General features: G+C 44.6%; 1 protein-coding gene across 1 annotated transcript in view; it reads left to right on the forward strand.

Moving 5' to 3' along the window:
• LOC142309831 (elastase-1-like) overlaps positions 1-18,748 on the forward strand; it is a 104,843-nt gene that overhangs the window by 69,067 nt on the left and 17,028 nt on the right. Inside the window, exons 2-5 of the mRNA XM_075347292.1 lie at positions 1,644-1,753; positions 4,054-4,148; positions 10,083-10,363; positions 17,457-17,620. Of these exons, the coding sequence (XP_075203407.1) occupies positions 1,644-1,753; positions 4,054-4,148; positions 10,083-10,363; positions 17,457-17,620 (650 nt within the window). The remainder of the gene's footprint in view (positions 1-1,643; positions 1,754-4,053; positions 4,149-10,082; positions 10,364-17,456; positions 17,621-18,748) is intronic.

Consider the following 18,748-nt stretch of genomic DNA (forward strand, 5'->3'; position numbering starts at 1 on the left):
TGTTTGGCATCATTCTGTGTTTCAAGTAATTTTGGGGTCTCAATCTGTGTTGAAGTATGGGGACATAACACTGTTGAGTGGGGCACGGTGGCGACCCCATACTGTGTTGGGGGCACTTTGGCAGCATCATACTCCTTTGGTGCACTTTGTAGACATCATATTTTGCTGTGATCATTGTGGGGTCATCATACTGCGTGTTTGGGCAAATTGTGTGAAGGAATTCACTGTAGGGGTATCATACTGTGTATGATTGGGGAAAATCATAATGTGTGGGGTCTATGAAAGGGGCATTAGAGTGGGTGAGAATAATAAGGTACTTTACCTGGAGCCCAGTATTTTTAGTGATCCGTCTCATATGGCTCCGCCGATCAAAAAGGGTCGAATTCTTTCAGATCCTAAATAGATCCCTATTAAATATGTTTTCACTCCAGGTGAACACATAATTAAGATGTTTTCAACATGCTCAAAACCCCGCCCACCCACTGACTAAACTTGCAATGGTCCAATTTAAATGCTGAGTGGGTGGGGTTTTGTTCAGGTGGGCGGGGTTTCACCCACCAAACACCCAAATTTTACGCCCAGTGAGAGCCGTTAAGAGAATTTAGAGGCTCTCACTGGGGTGCCTGCTCCTGTCAGTCACAGCAGGGAGCCTTTAGAAGAACTCAAAGAGGTGGTTCATCCATTTTCATTACTGGCCACATTGGTATTATTTTGAGAAACAAGGTTTCTCTCAAATACTTTGTGTTGCCAATAGTGCCTGTGGGCAGCGCTATTGTGGTCCGCTCACCCGTTCGCGTGACCCCTGAGCTCAGTGACTTCTGATGTCCGGTGATGTCACCTCAACTGAGGCGGGCAGCAGGCTTCCTGAGTGTCTGGGCTGTGGGTGGCGTTTCACCGCTCATCACAGCCTGGCATCGCTCCAGCTTGTAGTGCTCTGCAGTGAAGGAGAGAGCACGCGAGATGCTGGGCTGTGATGAGCAGTAAAATGCTGTACACAAATCAGGTACTCCGGAAGACTGCAGCCCGCCTCAGTTGATGTGAAAACTATGGACATCAGAGGTCACGGAGCTCAGGGATCACACGAAGGGAGTGAGCGGAACGCAGTAGCGCCGCTCACAGGCACTATTGGCCGCACAAGGTTTCTCAACATAATATCAGTGTGGACAGTAATGAAAACTGAACCTACTGAATAAACAGGACCATTAGGAGCTCCTCCAGGGTCTCCTCCATACACTCCCCACTTTATAGACATTTATTCTGCATGACTGTTGGTCTTCTAATGTCCCAGTCACACAGCACTCTCCAAAATGTGGATTCTTTGCAATCAGGAATTTTTATTGGGGAAATTCAAGGAATTTAAACAGCTATGTGATTTCTAGTGTGACGTTTCAGCTCCTCCCCAGCCTTGACTTCACTGTCTTCTAATGTGGCGCCTGCTTCCCACTACAGCAATTTTGTTTATCTGTTGAAACAAAGAACATTTTTAAAAAAGTATCACATTCACATATGCCCAAGAATTATTGTAGCATTCTTATAGAGTCCAATATAGGAAGTTGTTGATGTATGCTTCATGGTAACACATAGAAAGGGAAAGTCATTCATATATGAAGATGATTTCACCTGCACTTTCTTCATTTTCTCAGATTGGCCAGCAGACTGTGGGGTGGCATTTTTCCAACAAAACACAGCTGGAAGGATTGTGTCTGGGAATGAAGTACGCCCGTTCTCCTGGCCATGGCAGGTTTCTTTGCAGGTAAGTCAATTTGTGGGCATCTATATCATAAAAGCTTTTTTTAAAAAAAATTTTATACTTACAAAACCAGATGATGGGACATCTTCACAATTCTAATGATCATGTTTGTATGATGTATGAAGGTGTAATGTATCTATTTTTTCACTCTAAGCACTCATCTTTTTTTATCTACCGTAATTTAAAGGGGTTTCTCCAAGACTGTTTAATCTAACGCTCATAAAAAATCCTTGTGGTTTTAAGTAATTTTGCAATGTACTTTATCTATCCATTTTTCTTTTTAGAATAAATCAGTTGCTGTCATGGGATGTGCATTGTAGGCATTGTCTTTGCTTCTGCTGACGTCACATATACTGTGCTCTATGCCACTAACTAAAGTGCATGTATGAAACATCAGCGGAATGGTGGGAAAGATTGGTAGGTACATTCCTGAGCCTCTTCAGAGCAGTGGATTGTAATAAATCTAATCAGGAGGAAGAGAAAACAAGAAGTTGCTAATTTAACCACTTTATGGTAACTTTATATGGTGTTTTAGAGCCTTTGCAAAAATAGTATTGACCAAACCCTTTAAGGCATTTTTTTTATGGAGAATTATTCTAGTCAATGAGTTAGCTATATGAGGTACAGAGGCTACAATCCAATAAACTGACCTAGTGGAAGCACATAGAGGTATACATGGTCAGTAAATATGTACCATTATAACAATGTAGACCATTTCTCGCAATCCATGATGCCCAAACTTCCTCTGTTGTTGTAAATTGCCACAAAGATTCACTCCTCTTTATGATGTACTCTAAGGGGCACTTTGCACACTATGACATCGCAAGCCGATGCTTACGATGCCGAGCGCGATAGTCCCTGCCCCCGTCGCAGCTGCGATATCATGGTGATAGCTGGTGTAGCGAACATTATCGCTACGCCAGCTTCACATGCACTCACCTGCCCTGCGACGTCACTCTGGCCGGCGACCCGCCTCCTTATTAAGGGGGCGGGTCGTGCGGCGTCATAGCGACGTCACACGGCAGGCGGCCAATAGAAGCGGAGGGGCGGAGATGAGCAGGGCGTAAACATCCCGCCCACCTCCTTCCTTCCGCATAGCCGGCGTGAGCCGCAGGACGCAAGTAGGAGATGTTCCTCGCTCCTGCGGCTTCACACACAGCGATGTGTGATGCCGCTGGAACGAGGAACATCGTAACATCGGTCATTTCCAAATTATGGAAATGACCGATGCTACACCGATGATACGATTACGACAATTTTGCGCTCGTTAATCGTATCAAAAAGGCTTTACACACTACGATATCGCCTGCGATGCCGGAAGTGCGTCACTTTCAATTTGACCCCACCGACATCGCATCTGCGATGTCGTAGTGTGCAAAGTGCCCCTAAGGATCTGACTTTCTGGATAGTTTTTTTAACTAAACCATCCCCTTTTCCATCACAACTGACAGAAATGATGCTGGTATGCTAATGAACTACACCTGACAACCAGCTTGCTTCATGTAAGGGGGGCTTTACACATTGCGACATTGCTACCGATATATCGTCGGGGTCACGTCGTTAGTGACGCACATTCGACACCGGTAGTGACATTGCAACATGTAAATCCTAGGTGCGACGATGAACGAGCACAGGAGCGTACAATATCGCTGATCTGTGTCACGTCGTTCATTTCCATAATGTCAGTTCGACTGCAGGTACGATGTTGTTTGTCGTTCCTGCAGCTCCACACATCGCTGTGTGTAAACCCGCAGGAGCGACAAACATCTCCTTACCTGTGTCCCGACGGCAATGCGGAAGGAGAAGGTGGGCGGGATGTTATGTCCCACTCATCTCCGCCCCTCCGCTTCTATTGGCCGGCCGCTTAGTGACGTCGCGGTGACATCGATGTGACGCCGAACGCACCTCCCCCTTGAAGGAGGGATTGTTCGGCAGTCACAGTGACGTCGCCGAGCAGGTATGTGCGTATGAAGCTGCCGTAGCGATAATATTCGCATGTGCGACGGGGGCGGGTGCTATCGCGCTGGACATCGCTAGCAATTGCTAGCGATGTCGCAACGTGTAAAGCCCGCATTAGTCCGATGACGATACTCAGATAAAGGTAGTATGTGAAGGACAGCAAGAGTGAAGCTATTTGAACCTCAAGAGGGAGCTGAAATTGGACCATCAATACAGGTTTCATTCTTTAAGTTTAATTAGTAATTAGTTTTACTAACTTCAATTTCAAATTGTTTTATATTGAACAACCCTCTATGTGTTACTAATTGCTTTGTTGACCTAAATTAATTGTTATTGTTTTAAAGGTTCAGGCTAGAGGAAATAAGAAATATGTTCATGTCTGCGGTGGGACGCTCATTCACAAAAATTGGGTACTCACTGCGGCCCACTGTTTTCAGAAGTAAGTCTTAAGCATACATATTGGATCATTAGATTTCTCCCAATTCCCCCATTTACAGAAATGCCCAGCATGGCCTAGCGCTCATGTGTTCTCTATGAGTGAGCCACTAATGGACTCCTCTGGCAGTGGCTTACCTTTCCACCAAACAAAAGGATCAGCTTTTTAAATCATGTTGGGTAAGAGTCAGGAGGCTGACGTACATTAGACTGTTAACCAATACAGTTAAATTCAGCAGTTAGGCAAACCTTTACCTATTGTGTATGGGGGCCTTTACAATTGTAGGCTATCAGTTGAATATTTGGTTTTGTATTGGTGAAATATAAAGCACTTAGTCTGCATTCACACATCCATGTGACACATCTAAGGGTACCTTCACACTTAGCGATGCAGCAGCGATCCGACCAGCGATCTGACCTGGTCAGGATCGCTGCTGCATCGCTACATGGTCGCTGGTGAGCTGTCAAACAGGCAGATCTCACCAGCGACCAGTGAACAGCCCCCAGCCAGCAGCGACGTGCAAGCGACGCTGCGCTTGCACGGAGCCGCCGTCTGGAAGCTGCGGACACTGGTAACTAAGGTAAACATCGGGTATGGTTACCCGATGTTTACATTAGTTACCAGCGCACACCGCTTAGCTGTGTGTGCAGGGAGCAGGGAGCCGCGCACACTGAGCGCTGGCTCCTTGCTCTCCTAGCTGCTGTACACATCGGGTTAATTAACCCGATGTGTACAGCAGCTACATGTGCAGAGAGCCGGAGCCGGCAGCACAGGCAGCGTGAGAGCTGCGGAGGCTGGTAACTAAGGTAAATATTGGGTAACCACCTTGGTTACCCGATGTTTATCTTAGTTACCAGCCTCCGCAGCTGCCAGACGCCGGCTCCTGCTCCCTGCTCGCTTCATTTGTCGCTCTCTCGCTGTCACACACAGCGATCTGTGTGTCACAGCGGGAGAGCGCCTTTGAAGAAAACGAACCAGGGCTGTGTGTAACGAGCAGCGATCTCGCAGCAGGGGCCAGATCGCTGCTCATTGTCACACACAGCGAGATCGCTAATGAGGTCACTGCTGCGTCACAAAAAGCGTGACTCAGCAGCAATCTCGGCAGTGAGCTCGCTGTGTGTGAAGCACCCCTAAGTAATTTTTTTTATCAGACAGCAAACAGACCAATAGAGTTTGATGTAACCTATTCATACACATGTGACAATCACAGATCAGAGTGTGATTTTTTGGGAATCAGCTATACAAGTCAATGGGCATGTGAAACATTAATGTAAGTTGAAAGGCTTCAGATTTGCTTCCCTGTTTTACGAATCTATTGCCAACAAATAAGAAAAAAAATATTCCAATTCTCTTAGATGGTAACACACGAATGTCTGAATGCATAGTTTACATAGTTTAAATAGTTACTTAGGTTGAAAAAAGACCTAGGTCCATCTAGTTCAACTTCCTCCACCAGTTCTACATTTGGTCACTAAAGGCCTCTTTACACGCTACGATATATCTAACGATATATCGTCGGGGTCACGTCGTTAGTGACGCACATCCGTCATTGTTTGACATATCGTAGTGTGTGACAGCCACGTGCGACTGTGAACGAGCAAAAATACTCACCTTATCGTTGCTCGTTGATACGTCGCTCATTTTCAAAAAATCTAACGTCTTTCTGTGCGCCGGTTGTTCATCGATCCCGAGGCAGCACACATCGCTCCCAGTGACACCCCGGGAACGATCAACTGCAGCTTACCTGCGTCCCGCCGGCAATGCGGAAGGAAGGAGGTGGGCGGAATGTTTATGTCCCACTCATCTCCGCCCCTCCTCTTCTATTGGCCGGCCGCTGTGTGACGTTGCTGTGACGCCGAACGTCCCTCCCCCTTCAGGATGTGAATGTTCGCCGCCCACAGCGAGGTCGTTTGGAAGGTAAATATGTGTGACGTGGGTTTACGATTTGTGCGACATGGGCAACAAATTGCCCGTAACCCACAGACGATGGGGGCGGGTGCGATCGCTCATGCGAACGCACGATAACTCGTAGCGTGTAAAGCAGCCTTTAGTCATTTATAACCAACAATGTTGTGTGTACTTAGGAAATCATTCAGCCCTTTTTTAAAAGCTGTCATAGTATCTGCCATTACTACCTCTTGTGGTAGGGCATTCCACAGTCTGACTGCTCTAACTGTAAAGAACCCTTTCCTATTTAGCTGTTGGAATCGCTTTTCTTCCTCTCACAGTGAGTGCCCCCTGGTCCTTAGTATTGTCTTTGGAAGAAATAAGTCATGTGCCAGTCCTTTATATTGACCACACATGTGTTTATACAAATAAATGAGATCTCCTCTAAGCTAAACATATCTAACTTTTTCAACCTGTCATCATATGGGAGGCCTTCCATTCCTTGTAGTAGTCTAGTTGCCCGCTTTTGAACTGACTCTAACTTCTGAATGTCCTTTTTAAAATGTGGAGCCCAAAACTGGATCCCATATTCCAGATGTGGCCTTACAAGTGATTTATAGAGGGGTAACAATACGTTGGGATCACGGGATCTAATCTCTCTTTTTATACACCCTAAAATTTTGTTTGCTTTAGCAGCTGCTGCTTGACATTGAGTACTGCTGCTCAGCTTATTTGTAATGAGAATACCCAAGTCCTTCTCCTGTTCTGTAGTCCCAAGTTTACTTCCATTTAATGTATACGCAGCTATAGGATTACTCCGTCCTAGGTGCATTATTTTACATTTATCAACATTAAATCTCATTTGACAAGTTTCTGATATCTTATCCAGATCTTTTTATAATATTGTACTATGAAGGTCAGTTTTTAATATCCTACATAGTTTGGTGTCATCAGCAAAGACTGACACTTTACTATCAATCCCATCCACAAGGTCATTAATAAAGCGATTAAAAAGAATCGGTCCTAGCACAGATCCCTGCGGCACCCCACTGCTGACTATAACCCATTTAGCATTTAGAGAATGTACCATTTATGACTACACTTTGTTTCCTATCTTTTAGCCAATTCCTTACCCAGTTGCATATACTGTAGTTTCCCCTAGTCCTTGCTTCTGGAGCTTTAGTATAAGGCTATTATGTGGTACAGTATCAAATGCCTTTGCAAAGTCCAAATAAATCACATCAGCTGCATTACCAATATCCAGGTTTGCACTTACCCCCTCATAGAACCCCAACAGGTTGGTTAGACACGACTTATCTTTCATGAATCCATGCTGTCTGTCAGTTATTATATTATTTTCTTCAATATATTTTTGCATGTCATCCCTTAAAATGCCCTCAAAAATTTTGCACACCACTGACGTCAGACTTGCTAGACGGTAGTTGCCTGGTCTACCCTCTTACCTTTCTTAAATATTGGTACCACATCAGAAATCCTCCAATCCTGAGGCACCAACCCTGTTACAAGCGAGTCTAAAAAGATGAGATACAGCAGTCTGTCGATTACAGAGTTCCTTCAATATTCGTGGATGAATGCCATCTGGACCTGGGGATTTGTCAATGTTTAATTTACGCAGATGCAGGCGTACTTCTTCTTGTGTTAAATTAATTATTTCGGGTGGTGAACTTTGATTTTTCACTTGTTGAATGATAATGCAGGCTTAGTCAAATAGATTTAGCTGGGGGTAACACTGAAAAAGCAAGGTTAGTGCTACAAGACAACTTTAGAACTTAAGATGCAACAAGCAGGTTGCAAAAAATCTGAAATGGGTGGACTCTTTACACCTATTTGTCATGGTCGCAGAGCCTTCTTGGTTGCATTGTGACCCCATTCATTTGTATTGGGCTACGAAGTAGCAGCGACACCTAGCGAACTTGTAAATTCAATAGGTGTCGCAGTGAAAGTTGCCAGGTATTCCCTGCCTAATAAAACATTATGCTATAGTTATGCTGGGTTGTAATTTATAACTGTCGCTATTTTGATTTTGTGCCATCTGGCATAGAAGTATGTCAGTATTTCAGAAAAGGAACATCATACCAACAGTAAAACATGGTGGTGATAGTGTGATGGTCTGGGGCTGTTTTGCTACTTCAAGACCTGAAACACTTGCTGTGGTAAATGGTACCATGAATTCTGCTGTCTACCAAAAAATCATGATGGAGAATGTCCGGCCATCTGTTCGTGATTTCTACCTGAAAGCCACTTGGTTTATGCAGTAGGACAGTGATCCAACACACACCAGCAAGTCAAATTACAACAATTTTGCAAAGATAAGTGGGCCATACTTCCTCACAAGCATTGTAAAAGACTCATTGCCAGTTATCACAAATGCTTGATTGCAGTTGTTGCTGCTAAGGGTGGCCCAATCATTTTATAGGTTTAGGGGGCAACCACTTTTTTACACAGGGCCTTGTAGGTTTGGATTTATTTTTCCCTTAATAATAAAGACTTTCATTTATAAACTGCATTTTGTGTTTACTTGTGTTATCTTTGACTAATATCTAAATTTGTTTAGTGAGCCGAAACATTTAAGTGTGACAAACATGCAAAATAATAAGAAACCAGAAAGGGGGCAAACACTTTTTCATACCACTTGTGTGTGTGTGTGTGTGTGTGTGTGTGTGTGTAAAATGTATATAAAATTTTAGTTTGACTTCAGATTTTTCTTAAATACTGTGTACATATAAAAAAAAAACATTTCACATGTGTCAGTTTTCTGAAGGGTTCCTTCGGGAGTATGTTTTGCCACTGAAAATTAGTTTAATTAATTTGACTAGGGTTGTTTTGGGGGCCAGCCAGGGGTAGACGCACCATTGGTGCATCCTATGCAGTCGCACACACCCAAGAGGTAATGAGTCACTTTTACCTAAATCCAGCAAGCAGCTTTTACCACAGGCACATGGACTGCAAAGTGCCCAGTCATTGTTCTGGCACAGGGACCTTCTTCTTCTGTGTGTCGGCCCCTGCATCAAGAACAGGAATTTGATACATAGTCCAGTAGTAATAATTGTGCAATAAATCTGCTATGTCTGACTACAGCATAAACAGTAAATAAACTTATGCCGGCGTCACACGGTACGATATATCGGGCGATATGTCGTCGGGGTCACGTCATTAGTGACGCACAACCGGCATCGTTAGACATATCATACCGTGTGACACCTCTGAACGACTGTGAACGAGCAAAAATACTCACCTTATCGTTGCTCGTTGACATGTCGTTCATTTTCAAAATATTGGTCCTCCTTCTGTGCTCCGGTTGTTCATCATTCCCGAGGCAGCACACGTCGCTCCGTGTGACACCTCGGGAATGACGAACACAGCTTACCTGCGTCCCGCCAGCAATGCGGAAGGGAGGAGGTGGGCGGGATGTTTTGTCCCACTCATCTCCGCCCCTCCGCTTCTATTGGCCGGCCGCTGTGTAATGTCGCTGTGACGCCGAACGTCCCTCCCCCATCAGGAAGAGGATGTTCACCGCCCACAGCGACGTCGCTCAGCAGGTAAGTGCGTGTGACGGGGGTAAACGACTTTGTGCCCCACGGGCAACTAATTGCCCGTGACGCACAAACGACGGGGGCGGGTACGATCGCTCGTGCGATCGCATGATAGATCATACCGTGTGACGCAGCCTTAGTCTTTTTCTTTGGATTCTGCCCCCTGATTGCCAGAGTTGTGGAGTGTACAGTGCAGGACGCAAAGCGCTCTGGGACCACAGTATATCACTCAGGTGTAAGCAAACCCCAATGTGTCACCCCCTTCAAAGCCCGAGTCCATGCTCCAAATATATACAAATAAAGTGTGGATAATGAGTCAATACAAGATAAGGCAGGCTATTACACTTGGGCAAAAAAAGAATTGTGGAAAAAAAACTATCCTAACATTAGTTATCCCCATGGGAAGGGATTTACAAGTTATAGAAAATAATTTTTACATAAACATATTAATCATTATGTATCTTATTCGTCTGATTGCCATTTGTTTATTGAACAGGGGGAAGGCAGAAGATGCCGCTAACTGGAGGATCGTCCTTGGGAAGCATAACCTCAACCATACAGAACCTACGGAAAAAATTTACAATGTGAAGCGCATATACAGGCATGAACGTTTCCGCTACCCCCATCTGAATGAGCTGGACTATGATATTGCACTGGTCAAGCCTGTAGGAGACATACTAACCACCCACTTTGTGCAGTATGCTTGTCTTCCTAGGAGAGAAATTACTCTGCGTCCAGGTCATTTTTGCTGGGTAACAGGATGGGGAGATACCAGAGGTAACATACTTGTACATTCAATAAACAGAATTCAATAATTGGAAACGTACATTTATTTCTTCTTAAAGGGAATCTCTCACCAGGTTTTTGATACCCTATCTGAGAGCAGCATAATGTAGGGGCCGAGACCCCAATTCCCACAATGTGTCACTCAGTAAGCTCCTTGCTGCAGTTTTGATAAAATCACTCTTTTATCTGTGGGGATCTAGCAGCTTTCTGAATGTTGCGCTTTGTATAATTTCATCCTCACCACTGACCGGCAGCTTTCTGCCCATGTACAGTGTACAGTTCAAAAAATGGCCTGCACTCAGACAAAAAAGATAGTGGTGCTAGTGAAGAATTGGGTCAATGACCCTAGTACATAATAGAAAATAAATTCACTGCAATCAATGGTTGTGATGCAAAGAAATGAAAATAATTTATTGTGGCGACTATGAAGTCTTACCCGACGTTTTGACCCCACCTTGGTCTTAGTCAAGAGTCGCTTCAAGCATGGTGCCTGGGATATGGAAGTTGAGTGGATGATAGCATGAATAAGGAATGCCTTGAGGATGTGGGTCCTGTGTTTAAGCAAGTGCAGGAGCGCTATTGCTCGTTGACATGTTGGACTACCGGACAGTAGGTTTACTAGTCTTCTAAAGATTATCTGCTGCTGATACAATAGTGATTTTATGAAAAGTACAGCAAGCAGCCCAATAAGTGATACATGACTGGAATCAGGGTCTCTGTCTCTACATTATGCTGCTTTCCAATCAGGTGGCAGAAACCTAGTTATAGATTCCCTTTAAAGGGGTTTTCACATTTTAAGTCCAGAGGCTTTCAAGTGTCATAACTCCGCATTTGTAGGGCACTTAAGGTAATCTGAGAAACACCTCTGATCTCATCATTGGTACGGCCTGATGTTCTTTGCCTTCTTTGCAAGTTGTAATACTTATTATATGTTCTGAGGATTTCGATAGCGTAGGGCAATGATCAGCAGAGACGAGTTTTTGATACAAGATGTTTTATAATCTGTAACCACGGTAGATAACAACGGAACAAACACAGCAATACAAATACACACAATACCTTCCCGAAACGGAGCGGAGGGAATTCCCGGGGCCACGCACCGGACTCCCCCAGGGAGACCACCAGAGCGAACCCCTATACAGGGACTGTCCGGCAATCACCCCGGAAGGCCTAAATGCGCAGCAGCCGGGACACAAGGGGCAAGCGGTAAAAGTCCAGGAGTGTCCGTACGGGATGATTGTCCAGAGTGGTTACGAACCAGAGAGAACCGGGCAGAGTGCTGACCGAAGATGGCAGACGGAATCCGGACACAGCTTGAGAAACCGGGTAAGGTCCAGAGTCGGTCGGTCGGTAGTCTTTAGGAGGATCCAAAAGCAATCAGGATTAGCAGCAGCAAAAGCAGGAGCACACAGCAAGCAGTATACTCAGGCACTGGACTGGGCTGAGAGGCGGCCTTTTAAGCAGCTGGACAGGAAGTAGGGCAACAGAACCTTAAAACTCCATGTTAACTGAGGGCAAGCTCATGCAAAAGAGAACTGGAAAACCTGGAAACCTGACACAAGTACTGTATATCACATGCATTGAAAGGACAATGCAAGGGCAGAATAATTCTAAAGCACAGACTGTTAAACCCCCAAAACAATACACATTCTGTAATTTCAAATGAGTTTGTGCTGGGGGAATCTATGGCAGATCATCTTAATTTATGGGACTTCTGCAAACTCAGATTGTAGATTTCTGCACTTTTAACACTTAAATACATATTAATACATATTCAATTTGAGCCTTCTTTTGTCTATGTTATGGACGTTTTCATGTGCATCTTACTTTTCTTTTAATTTGTGCCTCTGTTAAACTGTATTTTACATCTCTTCATCTATTATTATTTTTTTATGTTCGGCATTGTGGGAGAGATTTGCAGATGTGTTCAGCTGATTTATCAATTGCAACTTGTTAAAAATTCACAACATTTTTTGCAAATTTTACCGAAACATGACTTTATGTGTTAAAAAGTCACCGAAAAGATTAACGTAAAAAATAAAGAGCATTTTTCATTTTGCGTGAAATGCAGAATTTTGACGCTTTTGATGCAATAAAGTCAATGATTAACATAAGACAATAAAGGAAACTGAGTTAAAAAATATATAAATGATGAATCAGGCTTTTAGTATCAAACATCATCCGGATAATGTTAACAGTTCAACTGAATAGTGCATACAATGTTGTTTAGTGATAACTACTGTAGTGTCAAACAGCTTTTAGATACAATCTGTACTGCAGTATCCAAATGAATAGTGCTAAGATGATCAAACAGATTACTAGTACATACAGCTGCAAGTTGGTAACTAGAAATGGGCAGAGAGTTTCGCACTACCCTCATCCAGCGTTTATTTGGTCCTCCGTGGCAACGGAACCAGTGAAGTATTTAGTTCTGCACCAGCTACCCTCTGCCTGCCATCAAAGGCGCCACATTGGAGCCTAATAGGTACAGAAGCCCCCAAGATGCCGGGCAGAGGATTGCTGGCGCAGAAGTGAACACTGCCCTGGTCTGAATAGGATCATGGTAGTTTAAGTCTTTTTGGTTATCTTTATTGACAGCATGAACCTGGATCCATTGGTGCTAGCCCATAAATATTGTATCTCTACCTACTGCTCTGTTCTTAAAGGCCTTCCTTAAACAAATCAGGAAAACTGGAAGACGAGCATGTGCTCCTCTGCTCTATTCAAAACAGGGATCCCTGGGGGTCCCAGTTATCGTACTTCCCAGAGATCAGCAATAGGGGATATTTTTATTTTCGAAATAAACCAACAATGACTAATGGCCAACGTTGTGTCCTAGGTGAGTCTTTTCCCCCTATCAATAGACTCCCTAGCTCACCTTCTTATAGTTTTAATTGTTATCATTAGAGTTGATCGAAACTTTTAAAAAGAATTCAGCAACTTTGACAAATTAAAAAAAAACCTGATTTGCTGCGAATTGTAATACTGCAAAGCTTCCATCTGCCTTGAAAAAAATGTGATCAGTCTCTAACGCTCGGGTCTGGCGCTGCTGCGGCTGCTGCTGCTCGGTGGCTCGAGCGGTGGGCCGGATCCAGGGACTCGAGGGGCGCTCCTCGCTCGTGAGTTAAAGGGGTGGTTGATTTAGGGGATTTAGTCCGTGACGCCACCCACGGGTCATGGTGAAGATGGGCTGCTGGTGACGGAGATCCCGGGAGCGATGGTAGGGAGCAGCTGGGATGTTGTTTTCCCCCTCCGTGGGTAGGGGTCGGTGGTCCCGGGGCCTGGTGATGTGACGGGGAGGCTGGGTTGGTGAGGTGCAGGGTTGCAGGGACAGCGCGGCGCGGTGCCGGATGGCACGGGTGTACTCACTCAGTAAGAAACGTACAAAGTCCTCGGTAAACCAAACGGCTGGATGGGCGGGTCCCGCAGTCGGCTGCTGTGTCTCTCCCCGGACAGGTGATGGCGGCTGTCTTTCCCTGCACCTTGATGTTCTCAGTTGACTACTATGGATCCCCAATGGTAGTCCGCTCCCCGGTGTATGGGTACCGGAGGAGCCCGTTTGCCCGCAGGCGCTGGCCCTTGGGTCTCTAGCCTTAGGCGGTAGCTGTATACCCTCATGGTGTGGGCGGTTACCTTCAATCGGGACTTTTGCTGTTAGGAAACCCCTGGGGTTCCGGTCACATTCGGATTTGACTATTGTCGGCGGCTCCAAGCCTGGTCGGGGTCCGATGGCCTGCCTGTGTGTGCTGGCTTCACTTCGCTCCCCGGTCGGTACCGGCGGGCCAACGCCCGACCCCGGTCCTACGGTTCCACGTTGCTTCACCACTCCTGCAGACGGCCACCACCGTCTGCCAACCTTGCTGTCAGTGCCTGGGCCACAAACCCGACACCCAAGTGCTCACTCCTCTCACTTCAAACTCCAAACTCTATCTGTCACTTTTCCCGCCTCCAGGCCTGTGAACTCCTCGGTGGGTGGGGCCAACTGCTTGGCTCCGCCCCACCTGGTGTGGACATCAGACACTGGAGGGAGGCAACAAGGGTTTTTGTTTGGCTGCTGTCCCTGTCTGATGGGGGTGGGGGTGTTTGTGTGTTATCTGTGATGACCTGGCTAGTCCAGGGCGCCACATTAACCATTTGTAATCAGACAGACTGTTCTGTTGCGGTCAGTAAGTCCAAAAGAAAAACTGAAATTTCCTATGCAGTGGCCTACTGACCTGAGGCCTTTGTTCCACAACAAATCTGGTTTGACCCCACATTTTATAAACAATGGACATAGGAGAACTTGAGGATAACCATTCTTGTGTCATTGCCCTTCCTGTCAACTTTGTATGTTGCTTTCTGTGTCTACCATGTTGTTTGACCAAATATAGTCAGGGTTCGTGTCCTGGTTCAGTTGCACTGCCAGTAGTAATGCTGGGTTCACACATAGCGATGCAGCAGCGATCACGACGGGTCACCTGACCTTATCAGGATCACCCCTGCGTCATTACATGGTCACTGGTGAGCTGTCAAACAGGCAGATCTGACCAGCGACCAGTGACCAGCCCCCAGCCAGCAGCGATGGGTGGAAGCGGTGCTGCGCTTGGTAACTAAGGTAAATATCGGGTAACCAAGGGCTTGGTTACCCGATATTTACATTGGTTACCAGCGCACACCGCTTAGCGCTGGCTCCCTGCACGCCAGAGTACACAGAGTACACAGAGTACAGAGTACAAACCCTTGCTTATTTACCCGATGTGTACTCTGGCATGCAGGGAGCAGGGAGCCGGCAGCACAGGCAGCGTGAGAGCGGCGGACGCTGGTAACGAAGGTAAATATCGGGTAACCAAGGAAAGGGCTTCCCTTGGTTACCCGATGTTTACCTTGGTTACAGCTTACCGCAGGCTGCCAGAAGCCGGCTCCCTGCTCCCTGCTCGCTTCAGTTCGTCACTCTCTCGCTGTCACAAACAGCGATGTGTGCTTCACAGCGGGAGAGCAACGAGCAAAAAATGAATCAGGACATTCAGCAACGAGCGGCGACCTCACAGCAGGGGCCAGCTCGTTGCTGGATGTCACACACAGCGACAGCGACGGGACGTCGCTGCTACGTCACAGAAAATGGTGACGTAGCAGCGACGTCATTGTCGCCGTCGCTGTGTGTGACACCACCTTAACACTGTAACATCTTTTAAGTTTCCAGTCCTTTTCAGGATAGCAATTCTGCGAGATTGCCTACCAAAGGAATTTACACCAGTCAAGGAACCAAAAATCCACATTTTTAACAAAACAATTTGAGATGTTGGTAATCACGGAAATCCATGAATTTTTGTATTTTTGTTTCACTAAAGTTTTTGCTATTTATGCGCAGCCCTGTGCTGGAGACCATTACTATACAGGGCCCTGCCGGGGAAATGAACTCCAGTTTATGCACAAAAAAATACGAATCACATTACCTAAAATAAAAATTATGATAAAGAAAGTTTTAATTATGGAAGTCCATAATTTTTAGTTTTAAAAAATATTTTGCCTTTTGTGTCCAACCTTGTGCACAGTAAATACCAGTGTTTACTGACAAGATACTGATTTTTAAAAAAATGTGAATGATAGTAAAATAAATTATAGTCTGCCTATTAATTATATTTTGAAAATTAGCATTTCTGCACAGTAACCTAGCAGTGGAATTCACAACTGTTGATGTACACAAAATACAACTTTTTACTAGATATGAGGATTATGGAAAAGAAAAATTATAGTCATGAAGACCATGTTTTTTTTCCTTTTGGAAAAAAATGTTTGCTTTTTGTTCCCAGTCTTGCATGGGGCCCCAATCCTGTGAAGGCTTCAACCTGGGTAACTAACCCTAGTCAATCTCCCAAAATAGTTATACTCAGTAAAAATGATGATGTGAAGTAAATTGTAGTCATGGAAGGCTGTGAAGTTTTGTGTGAAATTTCTTTTTGTGCAAAAACGATTTTGAGGCTATGTTCCATGAAGAAAATTTGCATTACATTGCCCAAATACATGGCAGCCATGGTGTTTCTAGTATTGTCACTTATTAAGTTGCATACTTGTAGTTGAGGAGTCTTCCAGTGTGACATTTGACACAATGTTCTGCCATGCTTGAAACAAGGAGATTTCCATTAAGAAGGTTGTGCAGAAGGTGAATGGGTTGGGTGTGTCACCAGTAGGAACATAACCTGCTTGTGGTACTGCATTACCGCAATTCTAAAGATTGACTCAATGGGCCATGAAGACATATGGTCCTAATTGCTGCTGTCGTCAGAAAAGTGCACCTCATAGCACAAAGACATTTCCAAAAAGCAGACCACGGTTTCTGCCACATGAGAGTACAAAGTAAGAAAAGCTTGTAGCTTTGTGTTTTCCTTCGAGGCTGAACTTATGCCCTCATTTTGCAGAAGGCAGTACAATCCAGCATCACCAGCTGACCGGGCAGTAGTACTAAGAAACGCAGGCCATAACAATTGGCCTCCTTTCCCTCTGTCAAGTATATTAGTGCAAAAGAAATGAAAGTTGTTATAGAACATAATGCACATAATTTGTGTCATCACAGCTGGATAATGTTACCTCTGAGAGAGACACCATCAGTTTTAGTCAATGTTTGGTACAGTTCTCTGCCTCCCTAAAATGGCTTCTGCATTTCCTTCCTTGGCTGTTACAACAGCTATGTAGTCCGTTCCTGATTCCTATACCATGCGGTTGCCACACAGGTCATGTGAGCCTTTTATGGCTGATGCAATCTTCTGCAATGTATAAAATGCTAGCGGGTATTTTTGGGACAATTCACTCACATAACAAATTGTTCCAATTCACAAGGACCAACAAATTTCCTAAAATTTTATGACTTCTATTTCCATCAAATTAACTCTCTCCCCAATATTTTCCAAATAGGAGGCTGAAGTATTTTACATTCTTGAAAGCCAAGAAAACTTGGTTTTAGGCAATGCTATTTTATGGAAGGAGGTTGTGGTGTCTGCCTACAACACTAGTATTGTTTAATGGTTTGTTCACCTTATTAGAGGCCATCATGGTGAAACCTTATTTTATACAATATCTATATGTTTTGAAGTTTTGTTTTTGGCTCTAGGTGGAAAAGAGAACCTTACACTGTCAGACGTTCTGAACCAAGCTAAGCTGCCAATCATTGATACTAAAACATGCAAACAGAAAAAGTTCTGGGGTGAAAGGGTTCGGGAGTCAATGATCTGTGCTGGCTTTCGAGACATTGGAGGATCCCCTGCTGCCTGCCAGGTAAGTAGCACAACATAATTTCATTGTTGTTGAAGTGTACCTGTGATTTTGATGGACATTTTAAAAACATGATTATTCTATATAGCACATTTTAGGCTAGATTCACACATATACTGTGTACTTTGCTGAGCACTATGTAGTGGTCTTGTCGAGATCCCCAAAAAAGGATTTACATGGAGACATTCAATTGACTAAAGTGAGGTGCAAAACATGCATCGGGGCACATCCAGGCACTGTGCACTTTATGGGTGAGTCGTCAGTTGCTTACATTATACTGTCACTTATTCCCCGCATATGAATACTCTTTAGAAATTTCCTAGCCATCAGTAGATATTACTTTAGCTATTCAGCTATTGTAGCACTATCTTTTGGTCAATATAGAGTGTAGGCCTGGGATTTTTGTACATGTGGATTGATGGGGCATTTATCCTTGTCCTCACCTCTGCTTTTGGTCATTACTGTTTCTTCTGTAGTAAACAATCGTGTGTGTGTGTGTGTGTGTGTGTGTATATACAGTGTGTCCACCCATATCCTGTCCACCGCCATTAACTTGAGAACTGCGGCAGTTATAGAAATAGAAGTTGTGTCTAGGTATAGTAAAGTAGCCATGCGCTACGCAATTAAACCACCTATAGCGCCACCTTTTGGAAAACAACGAAGTTAGCATTTTTATCTCGAAAACGGAACGAAATAGAGAAAAAAGTGAATTAAAAAATTGTAGGGCATCATCAATTCAATACGAATCGACACCTTGCATACATAAATGCTAAGATATGAAACCTGTGACCACCACCAAAACATTGAATGATGGTCACGCATATGGCGCTCATTTAACTTTGATGCTCAAAGTGGCCACCGTCAGCTGCAATGCACATCTAGACTCTGGACAGCATATTGTATCTTGCTGCACGTTGTACAATATGGTAGGTGACACGTTTGCACAAGCATCTGGGATACATCGTCGTAGATCCTGCAATGTTGGTGGAGGGGTCGCATACACCTGCTGTTTGATGTTACCTCACAGAAAGAAGTCCAATGGGATCAGGTCAGGTGAGCGTGGAGGCCACTCCACGCAGCCACCATACCCAATGACTTGTAGGAAGGTTTCCATGAGGTATCGCTTCACAT

Source organism: Anomaloglossus baeobatrachus, chromosome 5 (genome assembly GCF_048569485.1).
Source record: "Anomaloglossus baeobatrachus isolate aAnoBae1 chromosome 5, aAnoBae1.hap1, whole genome shotgun sequence".
Taxonomy (NCBI): domain Eukaryota; kingdom Metazoa; phylum Chordata; class Amphibia; order Anura; family Aromobatidae; genus Anomaloglossus; species Anomaloglossus baeobatrachus.